Source organism: Coturnix japonica, chromosome 9 (genome assembly GCF_001577835.2).
Source record: "Coturnix japonica isolate 7356 chromosome 9, Coturnix japonica 2.1, whole genome shotgun sequence".
Classification (NCBI taxonomy): domain Eukaryota; kingdom Metazoa; phylum Chordata; class Aves; order Galliformes; family Phasianidae; genus Coturnix; species Coturnix japonica.
The window spans coordinates 16,116,539-16,144,265 of NC_029524.1; the positions used below are offsets into that span (position 1 = coordinate 16,116,539).

The following is a 27,727-nucleotide window of genomic DNA, read 5'->3' on the forward strand; positions in this document are numbered from 1 at the left end:
TTTCTTAAGATGAAGAAATGTCTAGACTTGAATAGTTGAGTTGAGAATAAGAGATGAGGATTTTTTTAATGCAGATTTCAACCAAGACAAAATAAAGCAATGGGAAAAAGGGAATTACACATTTTTTAATAGTGAGTTGTGCCTAAGTGAACTGCAAAGCAGTAAGAGAATGAACAGGTAAGTCAAGAAGCAGGCAGAGATACAAACCTGAGCTGCCAACACAAGATAACAGAACCAGCTGCAGGTGTTATTCTGACCAGCTACAGCAGCAGAGCATCAGAACCACCCAACACAGACTGAGGAAAACTGACAGATCCCCATAATGTAAAAAATGAACTGCAGGAGCAGCGTTCCCTTCAAAACAAGAGCATTAAAGATTCTTTTATTTACCTGCTGTAAAGTAGAAAAATGCTTACTTGTGCATTCCCAGTGATCTGTCTCCAATAATGAAAGTGATTTTTAAGTAAATTAAATTTGCAGTGTTTACTCTTGAGCACCACTTGCAAGATGAAGCTTTTCTTAAAGGGCTGTTGTGTATCCAACGAAATAACGCTCTGGACACTGTAACAAAAACACTTAATGTTACAGTGATAGTAAGGCTTCAATTTCAGAACCAGCAGCAAGAAAATACAAAGTCACTGTTGAAGCAGCTGCACTTAAAATGCAATCAGTTCTGATTGCACCTGGAGCTTCAGGTCACCTATGTTTGGTGTAATAAAACACAAAATGCAAAAAACAGAGTTATAATCCTAAACCTGCAATTCCAAGCCTTGCATGGGTAGTGAAATATTTACTGATAACTTCAGTGATGTGCTTCTATTAAATTAATTTCTCACCTACATGATACATATTTTGGAGACATGATAGATGGATTTTTGAAGGGTGAGCAAGTTGTTTGAAAGCTAAGGCTTCTCACTGTGGTGATCAGAAGGCTGAAAAGAAGGCATTCATGTTATCCTTTTAACTGGCAATGGGGACCTCAGGGAACAGAAATCATTTGTTTTTTACGGACTCAAGACCATGCACGCCCAGTTTCCATGGCACTCTCTCCTCTCCCTTAGCCCTTGTGTAGTTTTTTTCTTGTACATTTCCTCTCCAGAAATGATTTTCAACAGGAGCAATGCACTCAGAATCTAACTCAATGTCTCTGACTTGGTTTTTGTCTCCGTTTTCCTACCACCTTATCATCAAGGCTGCCAGAACATCTGCTACACCCTCTCCTTATGAGAATGCCAATGGATTCTGAACTTGCTTTCCCTTTCCTTCTTTCCACTCACAGCATCTACACATTGCTCTAGAAACTGATTTTTCAACGCCTAAACAATCTCACCTGGCTGTACGAAGACATCAGGTGATGAGAAGGTGATTCTCCTCCCCTAATTAATAATGTTAATAAATGCCACCATAACAGAACACAGATCTGGCGCTGTACTGTGCTAGAAAACTAGAAAAGCCTAACCTCTCTTTAAGAACTTGCTACCATCTTGGTTTTATTGTTGTTATTTCCCACTCCACAGTCACTTAATTTCCTTCCCGGCACAGTCTATACCTACAGCACAGCCTAAGTTCCTACTGACATCAATTAAGAGTGCTAAGACACTGCAATGGAGATCTGCAGAGTGCATTGGTAGGGGAAACCTGCCCTTGGCTGCTGCATGCATGAGTCACTGCAACTGATATTTCAGATGCCCCAGATTATGACCTACTTTGCTGTGTATTTCTCAGAGTGAGTGAGTAAGGCATTTCAGAGGCTGATAGAAAATTACAAAAGCAGTATTTTCTGTGGTAGCAAGGAAGAAATGTTTTCTTAAACATTAGATCAATTTTACAATTCTTGTATCAATGACAAAAATTCCCTAGGGTCACTGTTGAAAGTCTACTGAAGATCTGAATTGATTTTCATAGGCTATAAGTCAGACCCTTAGTCTTCAACTGAAATTTGAGATGCCTGTTGCCATACACAGCAGTTCATGTAACTGAGGAGAGCTCAAATAGGCCTCCATAAATTGCTTTAATGGTTGGCAAAATTATAGGAATTGTGGGTAATTCGTTCATTATTGGCACCAGAATTACTGCTTTCATCCCGTTCTGCTGCCCCAGTGAGGAACAGGCCTTACAGATCCTTTAAGCAAGACTCTAAATGCTTTGCTGATACATTATAAGTCCACTGAAGTCACTGGTAGCCTTTCAATGACTTTTATAGGCTTTTCATCAATATTTTCTGTGATCCAATTTTCCACATATAAAATATGTCATTTTCTCTCCTAGTCTCCAGATCTTTTATATGCAGGTCCCGTGTACAGAACAATCATTCCCTACTTGTGTCCAGGTCAAATTGGCTCTAATTTATGAAAGCTGAGGGGGCTGTGCCATGCACAGGGTGCCAGGCTAAAAGACCAAAATGGTTCCTCTCAACACTTGTAAATTTAACATGAGTAACTGGGATTACTGATAGTGACATACAGGGTCAGCTCTATTTTTCTACCATTGCTGGAATTTCTTTGATCATATGTATGTGTGAGGATATACCCACTTAATTATCCATTTAGATTGAACCTGCCACTTAATAATCAAGTCCTGAAAGAGCTGGGGCTCAGAATTTGCAGAAATCTTAAAAAAAAAAAAAAAAAAGAAACAAGCACTTACACCGAAATCAATGTGAAGGCATCAGCTCTTACAGGAACTGCAAGGAAAGTTTGTGGCTCGAATCCTCTTCAGATATTTCTTAACCACTGCATGAACCTTGAAAAATATCAGTGAGAGCTTAAAGAAATACCTTTTTATTGCCTTTAACAATGTAGCACACCTGTGCTGGCCTCTCTTAAAACCATGCCTTGTAGTACGGTAAGAATATCCATATGGGGATATTCATTAAATGCTAGCACTTGGATCTATAATTCTCTTAAAAAGACAATCAAAGCCAAACCACAAAATACCACAATAGTTTCTATAGGAAAAGGAATCCCTTACTCAGCTGCCTGCTTATTCTGCAAATGAAAGGCTGAGATAAAACACTGCAGAAGGAAAACACCAACCAAGAATGTTTACCATGCAAATGAGCTTCATTAATACAGAAGATACTGATCTAGACCACTCAAAAGATTCCACATGGAAGCATTCTTCTACTGTGAGAAATAACATTTTTCATTTGCAATCAGCATTATACAAAGCAATTGGCAGCTCTGGGATTGTTTGCCAATATAAATGTGAGATGACAATGAGACATAAGAATTTTAAAAATTAGCCTATTTTCATCATGCTGAAATTTAAAATGTATTTAAAAAGAATATTTTCCAGCTCCATCATCAACATGAAATGCAGGTTAGGCTTCTAAGTATGTATGTTTTCAATTTTTAGCATTGATTAAATGGCCTTCAGCAAAGTCTATTTTATATCCATTACTACATCTCAACCGATGGTAAGAATATAATATTTTAATTGGATAATAAAAACTCAAACGTGTTGGAATAATCAATTAAAGCAAGATGGCCTGAGTAGAAAACAGAAATCTCCTTTTAAAAGCCACTACCAAATACTTTCATGTAGAAATTGTTCACTTTTATCCTAAAAGTCCATCTTTCAAGAACCTCAGAGAGCAATGCTGGTCATTCTGCTAAGCTATTTTAAGTGTATTTAGGAGCTTGTTTAATTTGGTTGCAAATCTTTACTCTGGATCAATATGAGAAATTTAAGCGCATAAATTTCACAATGATTATGGACTGACAACGCGCTGCAGTGATTACTTAGTGCTTCAATATTTTTGCAGAATGTTGGCAGCAGCCTCACCAAGAGTTGTTGCATGGGAAGGTAAACCTCAAAAAAGGCGTGAAACAAGAGGTTTGTTTGGAATGCAGTAAAGCTGTGGAACATCTGAGAGTGATGGTTAAATGGAGAAATATTGGTGGTAGGTGGACGGCTGGACTGGATGACCTTGGAGGTCATTTCTATCCTTAGTGATTCTATGACTCTATGATTTTAATGAACTTTGCAGCAGATAAAAAAATACATACTATCCTAGATTCAGGATTTGTTATGGAGAACATTCACCTGGCATACCATATCTTTCTCTGTTCTTATTTCTGCTATATCTGGAACAGAATTTTCAGAGCATGAGTACACAGAAATGGCTTATCAGTTACATAATCAGAATTAGGAAGAGTTTGAGACAGAAATCAGCCCCCTGGGACTGCACAACCACTCCTGCCATTGCTGCTGCTTCTAAGGAAGGAAGACCTGATATCTACACTTTTAGTGCTATTTCAGTAACTATCCAGCTAAGCAGCTCTCAGACATAATGCACATTTGAAAAGCAGAAAAATGCCTGATGCTTATGCTCAGATTCTGAAAATCCCATGACATTTTCACATTGAAAAGGCATTGGAAAATGGGCACTTTCAGTAAACGAAGCCTGAAGAACTGATCTACATACACATAAAGCAAGCACAGAGAATCACCTGATCACCAGTAGTGTGGCTGCAGCTCTCAGGCTCACTATCTTTCTTCCTCAATATCAGCACAGAAAGTAGTATTGAACATACAATGAACTCTCTACAAATAACCTCATTAAATACATATACAGGAATTATACGTTCCTACACAGATTCCTTGCAGTCTAATTTATAGAGATTTCAAAATAGTACAAATATTAACAAGGTTCTGCACTCAAACTTTTCTTTCTCCTTGTTACTTGTCTCCTTTTTCTGTGTACAGATACTTACAAATGAGGCAACAAAGAAAGTCAATTTGACATTTAATGTTCCACACAGAAATCACCGACACGCTGCCAAGGAATTAATTAAGATTACAGCCACATAACAATGACATCAAGAATAAATACTCATATACAGGTAACAAATTAACTTATTAATTCAACTAGTACACAGTATTAAATAACTATATGGAAATAACAAACATTTTATATCTGCTTTAAATGTGAGCTCTGTTTTTAATACAGCGTTCCCTTTCTCGGTTGTTCAAAATAATTACATTTTAATGGGTTGTTAAATTTAAATTTATTGAAGAATGTGAAATAAATTGGTTGGAAACTTCCTAAAAGCACTTCAAAAAGATCCACGCACATTTTGAAGTCCTGCCATATTCATGAAAACATAAATCATGGAATAAAAGCACTGAAAGCAATGGATGTATGTATTTTCTTACATGCATGTATACATATATATATGATGTGGACACACACACACACACACATATGTTTTATATATATATATATATGAACTGCTTTAATTCTGATTAGCAGGAAGCATTCCTCTTTCAGCTGCCAACATGAGGCCTTCTGTTGCAGTACTATATAAAATCAGTAAACCCTCACAAAGAAGCAGCAGCTCACCCTGAGAGCATCTGCTGTCCTTTTGGCTGCTGTGTGTGTCTGTGTCGGAAAGAAAGCTCATCAATCCATCCGAGCACTCGGGAAGGCCATGCACATCTACCCTCTACTCAGTACCACACATAAATATCTCTTTTTGTCTCTCTTACAGCTACTTCTGAGACATAATTTCAAGGAACAGAAATGTTCTCGCTGCAGAACCTTGGCCATGTACATGCAGCTGCTGCAGGTACGTGCTGCTAACAGCCCACTGGTGATAAAACATGCTGCCAAAATGAGGAGAACCCTCATAACAGTTTTGGTCTTATTAATCCATAAGTTGGCAAGGCTATGCTTTCCCCATAATAAAATGTATTTTAAACAAGTTAGCTATCTTAAAGTTGGGAAAAAAAAAAGTATAAATTATCTTGCTATTCCTATTGCAAGCACAGAAATTAGTTTGGTTCTTATCAGTTCAGCAGAAGGGGTTCATCACAAGAATAGGAAACTACACAAACAGCAGCAACGTACCATTTATCCCATGTTTTGTTTGTTTTTGTCAAAACATCCTACTGTAAGATCACAAAACATAACCAGGGTATTTTAAGGCAAATAAAATTAGGTTCTGCTTTAAAACTGCAGTTTCTTTGGCTGCCTCAACTCTTGTCTTTATATATTAAAATATATCTCAGCCTACATAATACTGATACCATAATAACTTTTTAATACTAAGATCACCATTTTATTTGCATTAATGAGAAGTATGTCCCTGCAGCTCTCTTACACATATATGCTGTGCCCAAGAATGGCTACACACTTTAAAAGTGCAAAGACTTTAAAGTTAGCCATTAGGGAGGAAATGCCATATAGGTTTTTAAATTATTATTGTTTTTTGCTGCTTGCCTGAAAAAAAATATGCTAGAAGGGGAGAAAAAAAAACCTAAAGCTTCCATCAAAGAGGATGAATAACAATTTGCAAACTATGGACAAATTTTCAGTTGATCAATAAGGCTAAAACCATTTGTAAGTTGAGGAGATTGCCAGTAAATCTTCTTTAAGTGTTCTCCTTCATGGAGATGATATAAGGGGAACTTTAAGAACAACAAAGGTGCTCTTCTTCCATAGCAAGGGGAAGGAACCAGTGAGCCAAGACAGGCTGATAGAGTTCAGCATAATTTGCTGTTTCAGGTGAAGGAAACCAATGAGCTGGGATAGGCCTTGACATAGTCCTGTGCAATAGCAGAAAGGGGCCATTAAAGCCAAGATGGGCCTTGGTATCATTCCTGCTAACCCTGCGGAAATACATTTGGCATTACTGGTGGTGAGACAAGAGCTCGCCACATTGCTGAGTTCGCATAACTATAGGGCCTGAGAGTATCTATAAACTGCAGCGGAACTGCTGAACTAACAAATGGCTGATTTAACACAATAAATAGCACACAGGAAAAATAATGCAGTTACAGCATCGTTAAGACAGCTGCAGAATGAGGAGAAAAGGAACTACTCAAAAGCAGCACTGCTTTTGGAACACAGAAATGAGAATTATAGATGGGATGTTGAAAAGGAGAGAGACATGAGAGTCACTTTCAGAAGAGTTTTCCCAGGGAAACACCTGCAGGACAAGAGCACAGAGACCACAGGTGAAGCACCCAGCAGCAGCACTGACCGACCAGTGGGAAACAGAGAAAGCAAAGGGCATGAAAGGGATAAAAGACAACTCAGAAAGCCAACAAGGTGAAAAACAGCTGAGTGTTAAAAGCCCCAGTGGGTAGGAACCAACTGCTGTGGAAATAAACACCTTCCCCAGGGATGAAGAGGGGTGGGAGGCCCAGTGTTGGGGAGCACCACCATGGCTCTGGGCTCTGCTGCCAGCACTGCAATGCCTGCAGTGGGCGGCTGGTTGCAGCCACTGCTGCCATTACTGCCCAGCATTAACAGCTATTGAGCATCCACTGCCAGTCTGGTAATTACCTCAGCATCCTAACTGTCTATTGTTATTGATTATTTAAGGCTATCCATCTCACAGTTAAAAACCACAGTTGCACTTCACACCACCGTTAAATTTCTATAAGCTATTAATAAGAGTTTTAAAGAGCCGTCCTATACATTCCATGTAGTTAAAGACTCTTTATTCACTTTATAATACATCACCCAATCCCCTCCTTCTCTCCTAAAGTGCCAAATTAAGCACAACGACTTGGCACTGCATACAGAAAGTGCGTCCTTCAGATGTAACACAATGAGAAACAAGTTATGATCAAGTTTAGAGCTCACATGGAACGCACAAACACAGAGGAAGAGTGCAAGACACGAACTGTGACAATGCAAAAGACCGAGAACATAAATACTGCAAAAAAATCAGACTTGATCTTTCCAGAAAACTGACCTGCACGTCACACTGCGAAGCCGGACCGTCCCCACGCTCCCTCCTTAGAGCAGGCAGCAAAAGCAAAGCGCCGCGTGCTGCTGCCCTGCAAGGTGAGGCTTAGCACTGCCGGCTGCTGCGCCACGTGGCGCACCGGAGCATTGCAGCCATTTTGTGTTTTCTGCCCCAAAATAAGCAGCTGTTAATATCTTTTCCCGTAATGAAGTCCGTTTTGCCTGGTCTCTTTTATTAAACCCGCTTACAGTCCCTGTCGCTAGGAAGTAACAGGGAAAAAAAGAGTGGAAGAAAACGAGTGTTTTGTCTCTTTCCTTTTTTTCCCTCTCCTTTGTTTATTGTATACTTACATTGTTGCACAACCCAGTTCCGAAATCCTGCCTCAAAGCTGCTCGTTTATGACCAGGTGTTCTCCCATTGAGCTGTATCAACTCTCTGACAGCATTCAGCAGTTGGCCCAGTCCCTTCTTACAGCTACAGTAACACCGGGCATTAGGTGATGCTTCCAGTGAACAAGCAACTTAGTCTATGTTTAACTATTGTTTTTGCTTCCCCGAACGCTATTGGTCAGAGGCCACAGACGAGGCATGAGCCAGGTGTTGTTTAACAGCATAAGCACCAGCATCAGAGCCACTGGAATCAGCTCACTGATTTTCTCCCTGCAGAACACGAAGTGAGAACCTGAAGTTCATTAAAACTGCAGCCTTGACTAGCTTGGCTGAAAATTACTATACGGAGCTTATTACATAATGTATTCCTCTGATGTATATTTTACTTATCATAGATTATGAATGAATAGAAGCATGATTTTAGATAAAGAGGTGGAAGGTAAATGTCAGTTGATGATAATAGTCTCTGTATCAACATAACTTCTCATACTGACTCTATAGAACTGCCCCCTGAGGCTAGACCTGGCAGGCTGTGTTTTATGGAACAGTTTAGGTGTATATTTGATAACTAACTATCCTAATTAGTTCAGACAATATCAGTCTTCTTGATCATTTTGGTTCCATTCCAATCTCTGTTGATGTCTTTGAGAAAAGCTTTGTTACTGTCAAGGGTAAGTAGATCATATTTCAGCCTCTCTGTCTGATATCTTACAGAAAGGGAAAAGTTCTCAGTTTTAGAAAAAAAAAAAAAGGAAATTATTTTGGCCATCCATTTTTATTATTATTATTATTATTTTTTTCCCCAGGGTTTTAAAAACTGGCACAAGTAACAGCCTTTCTGGCCATCTGACACTGATCTGTGGATAGTAATAGGATAGATCTGAATTCAGGTTGCTAATATGTTTCCTCTACCTTGCAATTTTATTCCAGTTCCTTTAAATAAAGCAAACAAATTCCATATTTCTTCATTTAGTTTATAATTACTGTTATGCTTCTTCATGCCTCTTACAGCATTTTTTTCTTTTAAATTGCATCTTTCAAAGTCTTTTTTTCAGTTCTGATATTAATAATTTGTTCTCCTACCAGATGCAAACTATTTGCTAAGCTCATACACCGCCATTATTATTGTTATCGGTATTAGTAATGGAATCATTATCATTCTCATCACTAAAAGCTCATTATCTGATAAGTCAAAATTTCCTCCCAAAGATTTTGAGGTATTTGATTTTCCTCATTTGTATTCTCAGAAGTCATTTCTTCTTCAATTGCTGAAGATGAAAATGCACCTTCCATAAGTAAGCTGCCATTCAGTTCATTATGCAGCTTTGATTATTAATTTTTCTTTTCTCCTTTGCAGCACAGGAAGCCAAGAATAATAGTGTTTTCAACTGGTTTGTGGCACCCGAGAGAGTTCCTTTCAAAAACAGCTACTAGGGGTTAAGTTGTGATTATGTGGACTCAAGACAACTATTGATTAAATCCATGGGAGCTGATAAGACTGATAGTTGAACCATACAGTTTTCTGGTGAGCAGGTTCTTGGGGAATAAACTTTGGGAAGAATTTCAGATAATATCAGTGACAAGTTGGCCTTTCATGAGTGCAAAAGATGAAGTAACATCTTTTTTCTTTCTCAGCCCATTTTCTCACCCATATTGACATAGCCAAAACAAGAGCTGCACCATCTCAGATAAGGCTGTCAAGGTGGACATCTCCACTTCATGTTCTAAAATTTCTCTCTTCTTAGAGAGGCAGCTCGGTGACTTTTCTTGACCATCACCACTCAACAGCTCTACTGTGATGAGATTATGCTTCCTTATATAAGTGTGGTCAGGGATAAAATTATACAATGAGAAATGCCAAGCATATTGAGTCCACGGGACAGTGAGAAAGAAAATGTAATCAGTTTAAGGTAGGAGGAATGTTGTTGTTATTATTTTGCAAAGAGATATTTCTGATGATGTGATGCAGAAAACCACCTGATGTGTGAGTTGTAAGCAGCCTTTTAAAATTCAATTAACTTTATTTAATTAGATTCATGCATTTGTAATATCAAGGAGTCGCATTACTGAAAATTAGCTTCGGTGATGCTCTTCTAATATTACTGCACAGTTATTTGTTGCCAAATGTAAAGAAAGCTAATTACTGGACTTGGTCTCCCACACAGCTGATGCTGCTTCAACCACCTTCCATCACATGACACAAAATTATGCATGCATGCTACTAAATTGTGTTTTAAATCTGAGGTATCCAATCCCTTTAGAAAACTGAGCAATTCTACTTGTTTAGCCTGGGACAGAAAGAACTCAGAAATCTGATCTCCATTTATTTCACAGAGAGACTGTATCTGTCTGTACACAAACACAAATTACGCCAAAAGAAAGGCCTGTGCACATGCTGTCTCAGCATCAGACAACTAGTCATGCCACAGCATCAGGCAGATCTCTCTCACTTAACTTTATAAATAGAAATCACCATATTTATCCAATGCACTGAGCAAAGACTAGTTAGTATTCCATTCAGTTAGCCTTTCAGAGGAGAAATCCAGATCAGTACTATGCTTGGAAGTCTCTCCCAGGAAACTAACACACATTTTGAAGATACAAATAGTTTTACAAATATCATAGCTGATTTCTCCAAGTAGGAAAAAATGTGGCTTCAAAATATCACGCAGTATTTCACCTACCACTGAAATGCTGATGTTATAACATAAATGTGTTAAAAGCAAATTTAGTGTATGGAAATGAAGTTTTAATCAGTTTCAGTGCCATGGAACTATGGCCTGAGCAGAAAGATTGCGACCAAGTCATGACAGCTCTTAAAGATTCGGGAAAACATGTTTCATTATCCTTATCTTGACTGTACCCAACCTGAAAATGACACTGAATTTTCCTAATGGGGGTTGATATTTTCTTTGCATTTTGCTCTAAGCTGTAGCTTGGTCAGGATTGAAATGCAACACGAAGAATGGCCCAAACTGTGGCAATTTAAGTGCAAATTTATACCTGCTTTAGGAAGATGCAAGACAGACTGCATAGAAAATGTTATGCATTTTTGTTCAGTTCCAGCAGAGCTGTAATAGATTACTGTTTTTTCATGAAAAAACACATACTTAATATGTAACTTCTGTATCTTTCAATGCTGACCGACCTGCAGAGTATGCTATTCCGTCTGAATTATATGCTTGCATGAAAACAATTGAGAAACAGAAAAACAATGGAAACAGGTAGGCAGGTAGAGAAAATCAATGCTAGATAGAAACAAACAAGTGAAAACAACAACCAACAAACAAACAAAAAAAGTCACACTTACATTCTATGAATCCTGAAAAACTCTACCTGAACTTTGTACGTATTTGCTGAGGGAAGCAACTACTATTATAAAGTCCACACTGACTTCACAATGTGCAATATATCTGAAAGAAGGCCAAACCACACCCAAATCTAACTGAAATCGGTTATGTTAAAAAAGGCTTTCCCTGATATTTGCAGTGAGGAAGATGATTTCGTAGCCAACTAGCAAAACCGTATATATATATATATATATACACACACATGCATATATATACACACTTCATTTAATAATGGTAAGTGAACTGTAAGAATAGGCACTAAAATACAACCATGTTAGGCATGGCACAGATACACAAGCATAGCAGGAATGTATTGCTTTTCCTATGAAAGAACCATCAGGGTTTGCTTTGTTGCTTTCCCCAGGGTCCACCCAATGGAACTGTGCAGTTAAACCCTACATCACCAGGCAGTGACATTTAAATTGGTAGTTCTCCCAGTTTGATAACCACCTCACGTTGGTATCTGAGTTTGGTGCTCAGGCCTTTCTGCCCTTGCTGGGGCTGCACCTCTGAAGGTAGAATGCAAAAGGTGCCTTCCTGCTGATTTTATAAGTATCTGTAGGTCATCCTCTGATGCACAGAAAAGAACTGTTTTTCTGCAGAATAGAACAGTGGACTGGAAATCTTGGAGGCTCTTTATTTCTGAACTCTCATGAGTGACTCTGGATGTTGTGCTTGCACTCAATTTCTCCATATGTATAATGGAACAAAAACACTTATCACATGTGATAGAGCACTTACCTAGTCCAAAAGCCAGAGTAATTCTTTGTAGCCTTCCTGTTGCTCCAGGTATTGTCCCTCTGTGTGATTTCATCAGCTTTGACGTCATGGTCCACAAGTTTCAGACTTTCAAGTGTCATCTATAGATTCAATCACTTTCAGTTTTTAAATTGCTTCTCTGTCCTTCATTTAGAAAGGAAATAAAAAGGTTTACTATCATGTAGCATTGAACTTGTGTTATAACTGCCAGGAGATAGATGGTCTTTGATTTTCAAATGTATGTTAATGGATCAATATTCTCCTTTCTTGCTCCATACATATCTCATAAATTATGATGTCATTAAACCTGCAGAATGAATTTGACCTTATCCGCTGAGCATCATGTTTTAGTATTAATAGTTCTTTTCTTAACAGCAATTGGAAAATACAGCCAGACATTCTGAATTACATGTTTCTATCTTTAAAGCACGCCTTTACTCATGGGATTAATGCTGGGATTGTATAAAATTGATATTCAAACAGCAAAACGACATCCACGTATGCTTCCAATATCGCAGAAAAGTCTTGAATTTGAATAATTATATAGCTGTGGACTAAGAGCTATATATGGGTGCAGCCATTTATTTTCACATCTGTTTTAAGAAGGAAATGCATAGCTAAGTCCAAATAAGAAAACACATCACATTAAAGCATAGTGTGTAGGTAGTTTTTCACAAAGTGTAATGTCTTGCATTCTAGACAAACAAGGCTTTGGTCTAAAATATCAGTATTGTGAAGTATCACCAATTAACTCAGCAACACTTTCTACAATGTTTCACACCAGGAAGAAAGGGAACAATACAATGAATAGGAAGGGCCTGATGTGGAAAGCAGAAATATATTTCCTGAGGTAAGACAGCACCAGATCACTTAGACATCGCCATGTGCTGACAAGAAGAATACCATAAGGAAAGGAAGGGAAATGCTTTATGCTGGAGAAACTCATTGTGAGATAATAAAATGTAACTGGCCAACATTAAAAAGATGCTTTATTTGGCCCAAATCAGTGGATTTTTCTCAGGAAAGAATTTGATTCAAACTACTTTACAATATCAACATAATGCTTCATTTGTATGGGTAAGAAATAGAAAAGCAATAATGGAAAGTGTCATTAGAATAGTGTCAAGCCACAGTGTCCTTGAAACAGAGTAGAAAACTTCTGCGGGAATTTAAATTACACCAGAATAGAAACCTATGCATAAAGAACTACAAAAGAAAAAGAAACAGAGAAACAAGCAGGCTGGCTCACAGTAAATGATTGTTTGATTATTTTTTGTGTCTCTCTTGCTTAGAATAGAGTAACTTCATTATAAGTTTAGGAGCTATACAGAGTTACATGGGATGAGATAAAGTATTCAAATCTAAAGCTAAAGGCTTCAAAAAACTCCTTTCTCCTCCAGACTGAATCACACCAGCACCAGGAGCCACTGGTTGCCTCTTCCTTTGAATCATTTTGCCTATAGGTGAGAAGAGTGGGCTCTGAGTTCTTGCTTTAGTTCTATTCTGCCCTTCTTCTGTGGATGAATTTTTGTTGTATTTTATTTTGTGGATGGTGCTGTATTTAGATTAGGTGCCAAGTTGGAATTTACTTCTAGGATTGTTAAAAAAAAAATATTTAAAGAATAAGCAAATTATATTCATATAATAATAATAATAATAATAATAATAGAGCTAGTGCTCCTTGTGAGGACTGTGAGATAAGAAAATGCTGCTGTATGTCTTGAGCATATATTTCTGTCTTATGCTACTGCCTAAAGCACCATAACAGAGAAAAGAAATGAGAAATTTTAAAGGCTACTGAACACTGGAGATGTGAAATCAGCACCAGATTATTTAGCACGGGTTCTTAGAATGTTATGTAGGGAAGATGCACTGCTCAAGGACTCTCCAGCACATACTTATAATTGCAGCATTTGCCAGGCTACTGTGAAACACAACAGCCTGAAATAGAAAAAGACAAAAAGAAAATAAAGCCTCCCTGAATCCCTCTGAAGTGACTCATCACAATCTGTCTTACAGCTTGTTTCTTTTCCAACGTATCTTTCCCTTTTACTTGAATCTGCTTCCAGGTTCACTGATGCAAAATACAGATTGTAGCTGTTTTCACAGTTATGTTTTTACAGCTCTATTTCTTAAAACCAAGCAGAACAATTCCAAAGGGTTTAATGAATTAAGCACCCTCATTTTCTATCAGTTTCACCAGACGATAAAGGCATTTAGTCACCCTTAGATCGGCAAACTGAGTTCAGATTTTTACTAAACAGAATAAAGTTCAACCTTGAGAATTTGCTTCAGTTTATTTTAAAATAAATGCACATTTATTTGAATTTCATTGTGCCCTCTCTTAAGAAACTATTCCACAACAAATTGTCAGTGCCACACTGAGGAAGTTTTGACTCTCTTCTATGAGCAATGGCTTGGAAACATATCAGAACAGAGTGCTAGGACCATGGACACATGGCAAGGAAATGACATACTCTTCTGCCTTACGTGATTTAACAGAAGAAAGAATGACCTCTTCTCAAGATGCTGCTGTCAAGAGGACAACAGCTCCACTGAAATTAAATCTAATGGAAACACAGGAAGAAATGTCAACTGTAAATCAAGGAGGCTGTTTAGTTCAGCTTCCTAGAAGGCTCGGACTAGTCTGAAATTTCATGTCATGTTGCCAGATTTATAATAATACGAGTGGTTACAGAGACTGATCTGCCATTTTTGATGCGATAAAATATTAAGGCACATAATTTTCAACTTTAAATGTCCACGTCACCTCTTTCAGAATCAAATTCTTCCCTGATGATACAAAGTCCATAGTGATTCCACTGACTCATACAGGCTTTTCCCATTTACTCTACAGTCAGCGGAGTGACTGTAGATTTAAATCAGTGTAATTGGGAGTAAAAGTTGGCTTTTAAAGTCTTCTAGTTCTATTTTTAAAATCTTCCCTGTCAAGTTTCATAAAGTCAGATGTGAAGATGAATTTATTGTTTAAGCTGCTTTTTCCTGCAGGCAAAAAGCTTAATCATTTTTTTCTACTGACCTTGTCTTGTCTAAAGATGAGTCAATGAATCAAGTTATGAATGATATATCATGAATAAATGATTTATGCCTGGTCAGATCAAATATGATGTATTACTTAGGTCCTTGAATATTATTGCATATAAAGATTTATCTGAAGTGTCATACAATTGGTCAGGGAGAGAATTCTCAAGTCTTTGTACATCCTCTTGGAAAAAGAAAAAAAAAAAAAAAAAAGAAGGAAAAAAAGAAAAAGGGGGTATGGAGCTGTTCTCTAACAAGATACATTTATCTCAGCAAAAATCTCTGTCTCTGACAAAGGCTCAGGAAGGATGGTCCAGCAGGTCTGGTTCTCTGCTGGAATGCAGGGGGTCCCAGATATGCCCATCTTCCTGATTCTTTGCTAAGTCCTTTCATGTGTATAGGTGTCATGACACAGATCAGCATAGAGACTTGGATGTGACAATACAAGTCTTTCTTTTTTTTTTTTTTTTTTTTTCTAATGAACTTATTTCCTGGTTTAGTATAGCTGTCTATCTTAGTATTCATCATATAGATTATCCATTATTGAGTCCTAACAATGTTAGAGTGCAAACACATGTTCTGGCTGAAAATTCTCAGAAAGCATCACATAACAGCAGTAATCACTGTTCCCTCTTACAGAAGATTTTATTACATTTATGGCATACCTGCAAAGTAGTTCCTCAGGCAGACTGCATTAGAGATCCCCAAAGTGTGCAAGGTGAGGCCTGGTCATAGCAATGAATGATCTTCAGAAAGCAAATTGATGCAGAAAAATTATTAGAATATACAAAGCCTACCGTGTTTGGAAGAGACAAAGAGATGTGTCACTTCTCTCAGCTTCATGCTATTCGTCCCCACTGACATAACATACCTCCCCTGCTACACTTAATGATACTAACCCTAACATATTCGATCACCAACCCATATCACACTTTGTTATACAATGTTCCAGTGTCTACTCAATGAACTACTTATTGTGGACACATTCACTTTTATCGATTCAGGAATAACAGAATGGTAGGCATCGATATGTAATTTGAAGCAAATTACTGTATTCTGAACAGGATTTTTTCTCAGAAGTCTTATAAAAAATAGAAAAGTTGTATAACCATTCTGAGATAGTTCCCCATATTCCAAAAACAGGCAGTAGAACCAGCAGGAGCTCAAAGGACAGTTGTTTATTACATATGGAATTTTTAGGCCTCATAGAGGTAATGGAGCCAATCCTCTGGCTAGTATTTTTGCACTGTTCTGTCACTGGAACTAAGCATTTGCATTCAGTTTACACATTTGCACTGACCAGAGTCAATAAAAGAGGCTATAAAAGTAAGTGAGGCAGAATTCCACCAGTCTAAAAGTACTCAGTGGGTGGTATAAAGGTAGCTGGGGGGGAAAGAAAAAAGAAGCCATGATGGTGCAAGCAGACGCTGTAAATAATTCTCTCAAAATGTAATGACAAAATATCAGTGAAGTATGACATGGAACACCAAGATAAATTTTTCATATATTAATAGAAATGTTACATTCCACAAAAGTATGTATTGAATTTTCATATTTTAAAAAGAATTATTTAAAATGCTGCCTTTTTATTTCAACTGCCGCTTTCCCTGCTATTTCATAATAGTGAATGATAATGAAGTTGTCATTTTACATACAGGATAATAAATTGCCTTATTATGAATACAAGGCTATTACTCACTCATAGGGCCCTGATTATGTTAGGTTAGGAGAGCATGACAAGCACTTTATGAATGGCAGAGTCCTAAAAGTGAACTCAGTTGGTGTTCATTATAGGGTCATTCTGCCAGCATTTGTAATGTGAACTTCACGTGTGGGGGTATCAGCTCATTTTTCTTGCTCACTTCAGGAGTAATATCTGCATATCAAGGTCCCCCACTACAGTTCTGCATCTTCATTTTAGATAACACAGTGATCTTTCACTCTAGGAAAATGCAGTGACATATGACATATGTGGAAACTTACTCCAGCTAATTTGACCATCTTTCATGTGCAGTCCCACGCTGACAAACACCTGCCTGTCACCCAGGCTAGACAAATCCATCTTTATGGATCTCTGTTATTATTCAGAGGAAAAACTCAAGAATAAACTTAGATATGTCAACCTTTTGGTGTTAGCTGTGGACAACAAAACCTTTTCTCCTGGCTTTTCTGGATCTTGCATTCTAGTTTAGAATTCAACAGTTCCTTCTGATAGGTATTAGATATTTCAGAGTAGTCATATGGCAGTAGGTCCTCTCTTGTGCTACAACTTATATATATCAAGCTTCTTGATATTAAACCACAGGGCTTAACCTTAAGGTTTTTATTCTCTCTTCTGTAACAGCCTCCACAAGTTTATTCCATCAATTCAAAGACATCTCAGGCATTTTATCTTCAATATTGACATTAAATTATCCCTTTTTGCTTTACTTTACATAATCTTTCTATAACTTTCATTCTAAACTGCATGACCAACAGCTACCTGAACGCATACTTTTTTAAGCTTTATATTTTTCTATGTTTTCAGCTTTTAAAGTACATCTCTAACTATAATTTTCATAGAAATCATACTTTCCCTTCTTCCTGGAGAAGAGACAGTAACAGAGTTCTTATCATCACCTTCTTTAGTCAAGGTTCAGGGTTACAGAATGCCACTGTCTGAAACTGACTTGTATTATTCAGTATGAAAGCAGCTCATACTTACAGGGTGGCAGGTAACTTTTTGTTCAAGGGAGAAGTCAAATTTTAAGTACATTAGCCACTATAAACTGGTGACACTGGCATTAAAAGGAGGTAAATATTGGCATGGTATTAGTTCTGATATGTGTTCTCTTTTGTGCAGTAAAAGCAACCCTTATCCAATGGGATAAATCATCTCTGGCATATCACTGACCTCAGCTGAAATACACCAAAGATGAATTCAAGACATTGACAAGAAAAACCTACTCGATTTCTCTTGAAATGAGACTGTCAAACAATGTCAGGGAGTGCTTCTCCCATTTGTAGCTCAGCCTCAAACAAGTGGATGAGATCTTCATTTGATGTATGCTGACAGTTTCAAAGGACTGATCTTGGTTTACAGTATTTGAGATGCAACTCAGAGCTCCTTTGGCTCAGAGGAGAAGACTATAAGCAGAAAGAGGTTGAACTAAGGTCAGTGGACTCTTCAAGGTCACTTTGCTGAGAGAACTATCTGCTTTGGTGACTCCACAAAAGACTTAATGCTTTTAAAACTCACTTATTTAGACCCGGCTTACCTTATTTAGCCCTAGGACCACTCACTCTCTTGCCTGCCTGTGAGGGAGTAAGGGGTGATCCAGCTGTTGTTACTAAGCATCTCAAAATTGATTCTGCTCCTTGTGCCATTTCCTGCCCATGAAAAAAAGAAGGTTAGCTTTCAGGGACCTTCTTTCTCTTTCAAAGAGATTTGCTACTGTTACTAGTTTTAGTCTACCCTCTCTTGTCTCTTACCTTGCCCTTCTCACTATAAACTGATCAGTGTGGGGAGATCCATTGTCACTGGTCTACAGCACATTCAGAACAGCTTCAGGGCTTGTTTAAACAGGATCAGTTATTTGGGCAAGAGTCTGACCTCCACTTTTTGCTTTCTGTTATGGTGAAATCTTAGCAGCAGCTGCCTTTCCCAGCTCCTGTTTTTTGCCACTCTGAGGACCTTCATCCCATTCTGGTCAGATTGTGCTGGATTCGATGTTTCTGTTCTCATCCTACTCATAAGACAGAACCTAAATGTTAAACTGTGACAGGATCAAATTACTCATTACATGGTTACCATATCCAATGCTTCATATAAAATGCAAATGCCTTCATAATTACACATGGACCCCATTCTAATCTGAATCTCTATGCTACTACTTCAGAAGGAAAACAAGTGCAAAAGATGCTGTATAGTTAGCTTAAGGTTAAAGGAAAAAAAGGAGATGTTTTTATATTTCCATTCTTTCAGACATATGCATTCTGTACAAAGCTTGGCTACTTGTAATTATTAAAACATGTGAAAAGTATATAGGCAACATATGTAAATAACATGTAATATAAAAATAAATAATTTTATTGTTCCAATGGATACTTGATGAAAAACATTAAGTATTAAATTCCCCAGGCAAGGCCACAGAAGATTTTGATACTAAGGCAAAGAATATTTGACTTCAATTATGTTTTTCAGTGATGCTGACTTGCTCATATCTGTCAGGAGGAATGGAAAATCAGACTCTTACATAAAGTTGTTGACGTACAGCTGACTTTTATTTTCATGGCACGTTTACATGGCTTAAAGAAAAGATATTGTGAATGACCACGATTCACAAATTAAACTTTGACATTCCATGAGATATGGCAGTCAGAGCCACAGTATGTACAGAGCTAATGTACCAAACCAGATTTACATTCCAGCCATTACTAAAAACATTGGAAAAGTATCAGTTTTATTTTTACTTTTAATCTGGTGAACAAAACAGCAATTTAAAAACAAACAAACAAACCCTAAACTACACAAAATCGAAATAAAATACGGAAATACACATTCATTTTACAGTGACACTATTACATTATACCTCTCAAGTGCTTCATTAGTAAAGGAAAGACTTCAAGTTTTCCTATATGGAAGGGCTGCTCTGAAAGAAATAAAAGATAGTTATTGTGCTCTCTCTGTAGTAGTTGCTGTTTCCCCAGGAACAAACAGGACACATTACTTTCAAAGCAACCTACGTAATATTAGCAAAGCATGGAATTCTTATTTCATGGGATACCTACTTTATAACTTTAGGATCTCTGAGCTACAGGAAAAAAACTGATCATCTGAATTTCACATAATGTTGACATTTCATCAAGATTTTCAAAGCTAATTGGTCTCTTTCTTCAGATAGCACTCAGGGCTGTTGTTTCTTTCTTCCCATGTGTTTGGTTCTTGTAAGTCCCATGCTGAATGCTTGGGAGTTTGATCCAAAGTAGCTGTTTTTGAAAACTGTGATTCTCAGAATCATACAGAGTCAATTTGAAAGACCAGTTACCAGAATGGCAGGGCTAGCTATCTACCAACATCTAAAAAGTGGATAATTCAAAGTTTACCTGTCAGATCCCAGTTTCTGAGGTTCTGCCTACCTATATTTTTCTTCCTTATGCTTCTCCTTCTTCCAGGTTTCTATTATACTTTAATGCCCTGGGATCCATGTTACCAAATCAGCAGCTTGAGAAGCATATGTTACAGCTCACTGGCAGATCCAATTAAAAAAAAGAAAGCAAAAACAACAAAAAAGCAAATGAATATAATTCCAAATCATTCAGTGCAATGTACATTATACATATCTTCATATTCCAGTTCAACATCTAACAAAAATGCAACTATGGAAAATAAAAAAGTCTAATTCACAACCGCTTTCAAAAAACGTCTATTACTGAATTCCAGTCCACAGTGCCTTCTGTTCAAACACTGTCACAGACTGCAAAAACCATATTCATAGCACAAATAAGTACAATGTACTTCTTAATCAAAGTACATAGAATCTACTTACATTAATAGTTAGCGTTACCTTTTCATTATACTATGTTATAAATGTACAGTTCATACTAAGTAAATTAGTGTTCCAAATACACTGTTTTATTCAGACTCGACATTTTATAATGCGTCATAAAAATCACCTTTCATTGCACATTTCCACATAATATGATATTTATTGGTTTCCAGGAATCACTGCATCAAGATTATATTACTGCGTGCTGAAAAAAACTAGTTACTTAATATTCTGAATTGACTAGCTATCAGTTGTGGTACTGTGATTTTACTACATGAAAATTTGGATGTAGATGGAATGAAGTCATCATTCAGGCATTCCACATGCTGTGTCAAAGATAACACAAGTTGACAGCAGCTCCCTTGAATACAAAAGGCAGAAATGTTTCCATATTCCATCTGATTAGTTAAAATCTGTAAGGTGTTATGCGACATAAAAATAATAGTTCATACTGAGGCTAACATGATCTCTGATAACAGCATTTGAGCATTAATCCTCAAAGGTACAGCAATGAGCAAACACAACTAGGTATGAATGCAATGCTAATATCTGGCCTTAGGCAGAAGAATATTACTTTGTAGACCTGTACTAAAACCCTCCAGACTATCTGTTCAAAATATCTTCACTAGCATATACCTCCATTGCATGCAAATAGTTAACACACTCCCACATGGAGTGTTGCTTGAATTAATTATATATTCACTATATACCCACTGAATATGGAATTATATTTATTTTCCATTTGTCTCAGAATACCAAATCATAATATATGTGATAAGGGTATGTTGTGTATTGGCTTGCATAAACCGCAAGTGGAAAGCAAAGAGAATTTGTATTCATCATATCTGCTTTAAGTATAAAATATTAAGCATCTCCTTTCTTCTCCTCTAGTGCATTCATTGACTACAAGACGTTTCAGCTGTTGAGAACAGGAAATAAGACTACATGAAAAAAACAACAGTGTTCCACTATATTTCTTCAGAATCTTCTGTACTCAGACTGAAAACTCCAAAAACCCTGGAAGTACTTGCAGAGTATTTATTTAACTTTCTAAGGGCAGCGGGGAACAGCAGCCTGACCTTGGCCAGACTTACCACTTCAGTGTCATTCACATCAGTACCAGGACTGTACTACATATAAAAAAAGCTGACTGGGGATACAAGAGTCCCATTATAAACTCTTGGAGCACACTGATAGCTCAGACAACACCTGTATTAAGAGTCTGTAGCTGGTGCTAAGAGAACCGAGTGTTCTAGTTGGAGCACACTGTATCGTATATCTAGCTCCAACTAGAACAATTTCAAATGAGGGAAAATTAGCAGGTCAATGCAATATTATCACATAACCATATTTGTTCTCTTTAGTGCCTGAAAGCATCATATTGCATACTTCCACTGCCACATGGCAATAGCAGCCACCCAAGCATATTGTATCATATAAATTAACAGCTCAGTAAATTACTTTCTTTCAAGATCTATGCTTTGAAATACCACTTCTAATTGTATCAAATAATCCATGAGTGATCAGACAGGAAGACCTTGCATTGTCTTAAGACGTGGTAAGCTTTCCATAAACACTAGAGACAGCAGGCATTTAGAAGAAAAATAAAGAGCAAGACTTCATTTTCAAAGGCTTCTTGGAAAAATAAATCAGAGATAAGTAGCTTAAACAAAACCAAACAACCTTTTTTAACAAAATGGATTAGGCTGACAAGTAACTATATACCACATTTTCTTAGCAAAAGTTGTTCCACACCCATACTCTGATTAAATTTCTCACTGTAAGCCCTTGTATTAATTCCAATCTGTGCGGCTCATACGGGAACGTGTACATTAATCCATGCTGACATTTATAATAACTATTCAGTTAATGCAAAATTATAATACATCACTTGCATGTACACATTTATATGTTGTCCTGTGGGTTTATTTTCATTCACCAAGAGACTACTCAGATTCTCCTTAATGCAATAATCTATATTGAGAGATTTAAAGGGAATAAATTAAAAACAACATTTTGTTATTAAATCTTTGGGGAAATTCCATAGATAGTGGCCAAATCCTGCTGACCTTAGTCATGAAGAATCATACCTTGGTAAGTGGTCATGGTAAAGTCAGTCCCACTGAATGAAACAGAGCATTCCAGTACGACTGAATGGAACCAAACTTTCAGTGAATCTCAATCTACAAGTGTACATATTCTCGACTTACAATGAGTGTGTAAATATGACCAGGGACAGTGGGATTAATACTAAGAAAAAAAAGTGTTGGGTCTGATAGCACCAAAGTTTCAGAAAACAAATAGTCCAATTCCGACAGTTGTAAATTGTTACTGATCTGCATTCTCTGTGAGTCTTCATTATTTTTAGGCACTTCCTTGGTTCAAGTGTCCAAATTCAAGTACATTTTTTTGCATATGGCTTGAGTCTTTGCCATCCACAATCATTTAAAATACTAAAATACAGGAGCCAAGTTTTGCTTCCGCTCTAACCACCTTTTCTTTCTCAAAATTTATACATACACCTTTTGTATGCAGCCATTATTTAATGAAAGATGGCATGTACATGGCCAGAAAAAAACACATGCTTTCATACTACCTGTAGGAATTAGACTAAAAACTTACTAAAAGTGAGCAAACCTTCTAGTACTCTTTGTAATTTTGCACACAACTCAAGCATTATATGCAAAGAAGCTGAACATATTCAATCACAGTCAGGTCTAGATGTGATGAGACAAAGGACTCCGGGACAAATACCTCACTGATTCAGGAAAGTAAGCAAAAAAATCAGGTATCTGACATAATAGGAAAACTGAAATGACTGACATGCAATCCTATATCTGTATTGATAGGCAAGTCATTTTGACCATAAATACAACCTTTAATAGACAGTAACTGATTATTTATTCGCTATTTTTGAGACTTCTACTTGCCATACTATCTTGGGATAGAGATCCCAAGTTTTACAGACTCAGAGCTCCAACAGACACTTGCCCATGTTTTGAACATTTGCAGTGCTGTATAAGGCTAACTGCACTCAAAATTTGGGTCTCCCGTATCTTAAAATGAGATTTGTTTCCTATCACTTTTCCCAAACTGGCAGAATACCAATAAAATGCTGGAGAGCCAAAGGGAATGAACATCTTCCACTCTACACTTGTTTCCTGAGATAATGTTCATAACATTTATCAGATGTATCTGTTTCTGGGTAACACAGATAACAGCTTACCACATAAGGCTTTTGAGGAACATCTTAACTGCTCCCTTGCAAATGCAGGCCCAGACTTAACTGCATTTGTTGCATTTAATAGCTTTTAAATCTAGAACCACCCATGCTATTACCTTGCCTGTTCTGCAGAACACAAACTACAGAACTGCACTGAGTTCCTGAAGTTTGGTTAACATAGATACATTCATAAAATATAGCTACCCATGTGCTGTCTCCATTTTCTCCCTGTGCTTTCTTTTGTTCTCAGTGAGCCTCTTTGTCTACACAGAAATCCTGTGACTGGGAACGAGGCACTGTGAAGACCTCAGCAAATAAAAAACTTGTCTCTACAACTTAAACCTTGGGTTATAAAGTACAAATTTCCTTATATACTTTCCTTATATACTTTCCTTTGCCAAGAGTTGAACAAAATGAAAGTTATCCTTTGAATGCTTGTTTAACTAACTTAGTAATAATAAAAACTAAGAAACATAGAGAGAGATTTGGAGAAACTGTAACTATGGAAGAAATGCATACCTATCATATCACTGCAAGTAAATTAGTATTTCTATGATGTTTTCAAGATACAATGCATTTGCCTATTCGTGTGTTTGCAAATTTGCACAGACACTGTATATCACTGTATTATTCACTGCCTTTTGTAGGGTTAGTACTCAAAATTCAGCTCTCATGTACTTATCATTCATCTGTCTTGATTAGCTTCTTTATGTACTCTCTAAAATATGCACTAATAAAATCTGACTAGACTTTTGTTATCAACTATCTTAACACACAAATGTTGCAAGTTGCAAGGATTTTCTGGTCTCTGAGAATATGACTCTAGATTATTTAGCAATCAATGCATTTGTTGTACTGTCTCCAGCAATGGATGCATCTGGAAAGGTAATGGATTTTTTCCATCATTCAGGAAATTTGCAAACATACTGCAGCCTTTAAAGGCACTCAATCCATTTCAAAACAATACAGGAGTGAATCCAAGTCTGGGTAAGCTACTAGGATTCACTGACATCTTCTCTTAGCTGATATTCTACAGCAGGAAAATTCTGTTAGAAATAATCCAGGTATTTAGGACCTCAACTTGCAATAAATGCTTTGAAGTAAAAAAGTAGGATTTAAAAATCAGTGGGAGGATATGGCTTAAAAATGCCCTTTTCAAAATTACACTGGTGCAAATATTATCACTGAGCACTCACTTACATACAATCTGAACATTTGAAATAAATGCCTCAAGATCTCGAGGTGTGAGATTGCATTGAAATCAATGCCTTTTAGTCCTTGAGAAGTTCATCTGATTCATCTCTATAACAAGATCATATGATTTTCTCTATAATGGACAGGTATTTATAGTAGCAAAGCCTTTTGTGGTGGAGAACATTGGAGTCTGCTGTTTTAAAGTTGTTACAGAAGGACATTAGCAAGAAAACAAAATAAATGTTTTAGTGAAGAATTACATGGTTGAGAAATCATACATGAGAGGTACTCTTCCCATTAGATTTCACTGATTTTGCAGTACACTTCAGGCTACACTAGAGGAAGTCTTGTTGGGCTACACAGGAAGCAGTTATTAAATTCACATGGCAGAATTAAAGGAAGTGATAATCTCCATTATTGGTCTCTTATTGGCAACTCTATATCATTTAAGACCACAGATGACTCCACAACAAGTCACCACTGTAAAGAAAATGTTATTAAACTGTTAGAAGAGTTGCCGCTATTAGAAAACACAGTTCAATCCTGAAACACTACCACAAAATATACATGCAAGTTAGATGCAACTACTCCAACCATTCCAATATTGCTGTAATTAAAATTTCTGAACAAAAGGAGAGATCAGCCTTGGAGCATCATAATAAACGTTACTCTTAAGAAGTCAAACCTGCTTTTTTGCAGTAAACACATTTGATACCTGAACTAGCAAAAGAATAATCACACACTCTTGCTTATCAGATGTCAGGTAAAATGAGGAGATAATACCTAAGTTCATGCAGTCGCATTGACTGTTGCTGAACATATTCTCACATCAGTTGTGAGTGTACAACTACATAGCCCCATGTCTGGTCAGACCATGTAAGCTTTTGTCCATTTTCCAATAACTTGCAAAGAAATGTAGAAACAACACGAGTGCACATACCTGACCCTAGGCCGCTGCTAACAGAGGCTCATTTGTCAACATCTTTGGGAAAACAGAAACACAGATCTGTAAACAACTCTTAGTTTTCACTATGTGAACATACACTGTCAATGTATTGTGCTATTTTCGTAAACTTTCCTACTTTCATCAAATTGTGCACTTTGAAAGGTTCCTGAAGGCATTTCTTTACATTCACATAGATACTTGAAATGCTTTTATAATGTTTCCATGGGAAATTGGGTAACAATACATTTAACGTTTCCAACAAATAAATTATACTTTAATTCTAAGAATCTATATAAAATTACAGTTTTTAAGCTCTTCCCAGAATCATTTGGAATTGTAAAATTCTAAACCCAATAGGGTTTAACAACCTGAAGTGTTTATATTATTACGACTTGCATTTCTTAAGGGAATGTTATCCCCTTACAGGCTTAGGACACTGAACCTCCTCATCCTTTCATTCAGAGATTACTTCAAGCTAACAATGTAATGGTATGATTACAGCCTCTGCTTCATCTGCTCGACTGCAGAGGTGAATTCCTGGTTCTGTAGCAGAGTTGTTTTTTATATAAAGATATTATGATGTATTTAGATGTATAAATAAAGATTCAAAATATTTCTCTGCCTACATTTAACTACTGATGCAAGCTTTTCAAATTTCTTGAAATCATCACATGAATTCTCTCTGTGAGAATCAGTAGAGAAAACAATCAGTTTCATTCAGAGGTGGGATAATCAAAGTTTATCTGTATTCTCAGAATTGAGGTATTTATTGTCCCACAGGAGTAAAGGTGTTGGATTGCACTGATAAACAAGTTTTGAGCATTTCCAGATTAACTTTCACACTGCATACCCCAGGAAATGCCACATCCTTCAATTACTTACCCTGAAAGGAGTAAAGAAGTTGTTGAGTTTGCTGAAGAATTTAAGGAACACAACAGTATACTTAAGTCATTCCTCTGACAGAGTAGGCATGGAAAGCTCACCTTGGCATAACTCTGGGGTGTCTCAGAACCAGGTCTTCAGTGTATCACAGGACATGCTTGGTACTTTGCAAGATTGAGCTCTTTAGTCATAAAAAATATACTTTACATATAAAAATACAGCAGATGTCCTTCCAAAAATCCTTAAGTGTTATTCCCTCCCCTTGTTTCATACATTCAGAAACAGACAGTTGATATATACTGTAAACAGTGCAAAAGACTGTTTTCTGTTTATAAAAACACACGCTGCATTACATTTAAGCGCCAACTGAAAGAAAAGTTGAGAAAGGTTTTATCCTCAGAGAAATTCTGGTCCAAGTTGAACTTCTGTTTAGTGAGTTGTAAACAAATGTCTTGGAATGCAGAGAATTCTCTCATTTCTTTCCAGCTAAGGTAGTCTCAAAAACATCAAGTCCTGCTTTGAAGTAAACCTGAGCTGAACTGATGCTGTTCAGCACCTCTGACAAGGCTGCTTGAATGGTCTCATTTGACTGATGTAGTTTGCAGTGCTCCAGTGCCTCTAGCAGTACTGAAAACTGGCTTGTCCTTTCATCTAGTCGGTAAAGAATATTTCTAAAAGAGAACAATGGAGAATGATAAACTTTTTTGCTCA

General features: G+C 37.0%; 1 protein-coding gene across 6 annotated transcripts in view; it reads right to left on the bottom strand.

Annotated features, from left to right (window-relative positions):
- Positions 1-19,478: 19,478 nt before the first annotated feature.
- NAALADL2 (N-acetylated alpha-linked acidic dipeptidase like 2) overlaps positions 19,479-27,727 on the bottom strand; it is a 352,306-nt gene continuing 344,057 nt past the window's right edge. For all 6 annotated transcript variants that reach the window (XM_015871850.2, XM_015871851.2, XM_032446504.1 and 3 more), the window contains one exon: positions 19,479-27,687. In XM_015871850.2, coding sequence (XP_015727336.1) covers positions 27,489-27,687 — 199 coding nt within the window. In that variant the 3' untranslated portion in view covers positions 19,479-27,488. The remainder of the gene's footprint in view (positions 27,688-27,727) is intronic.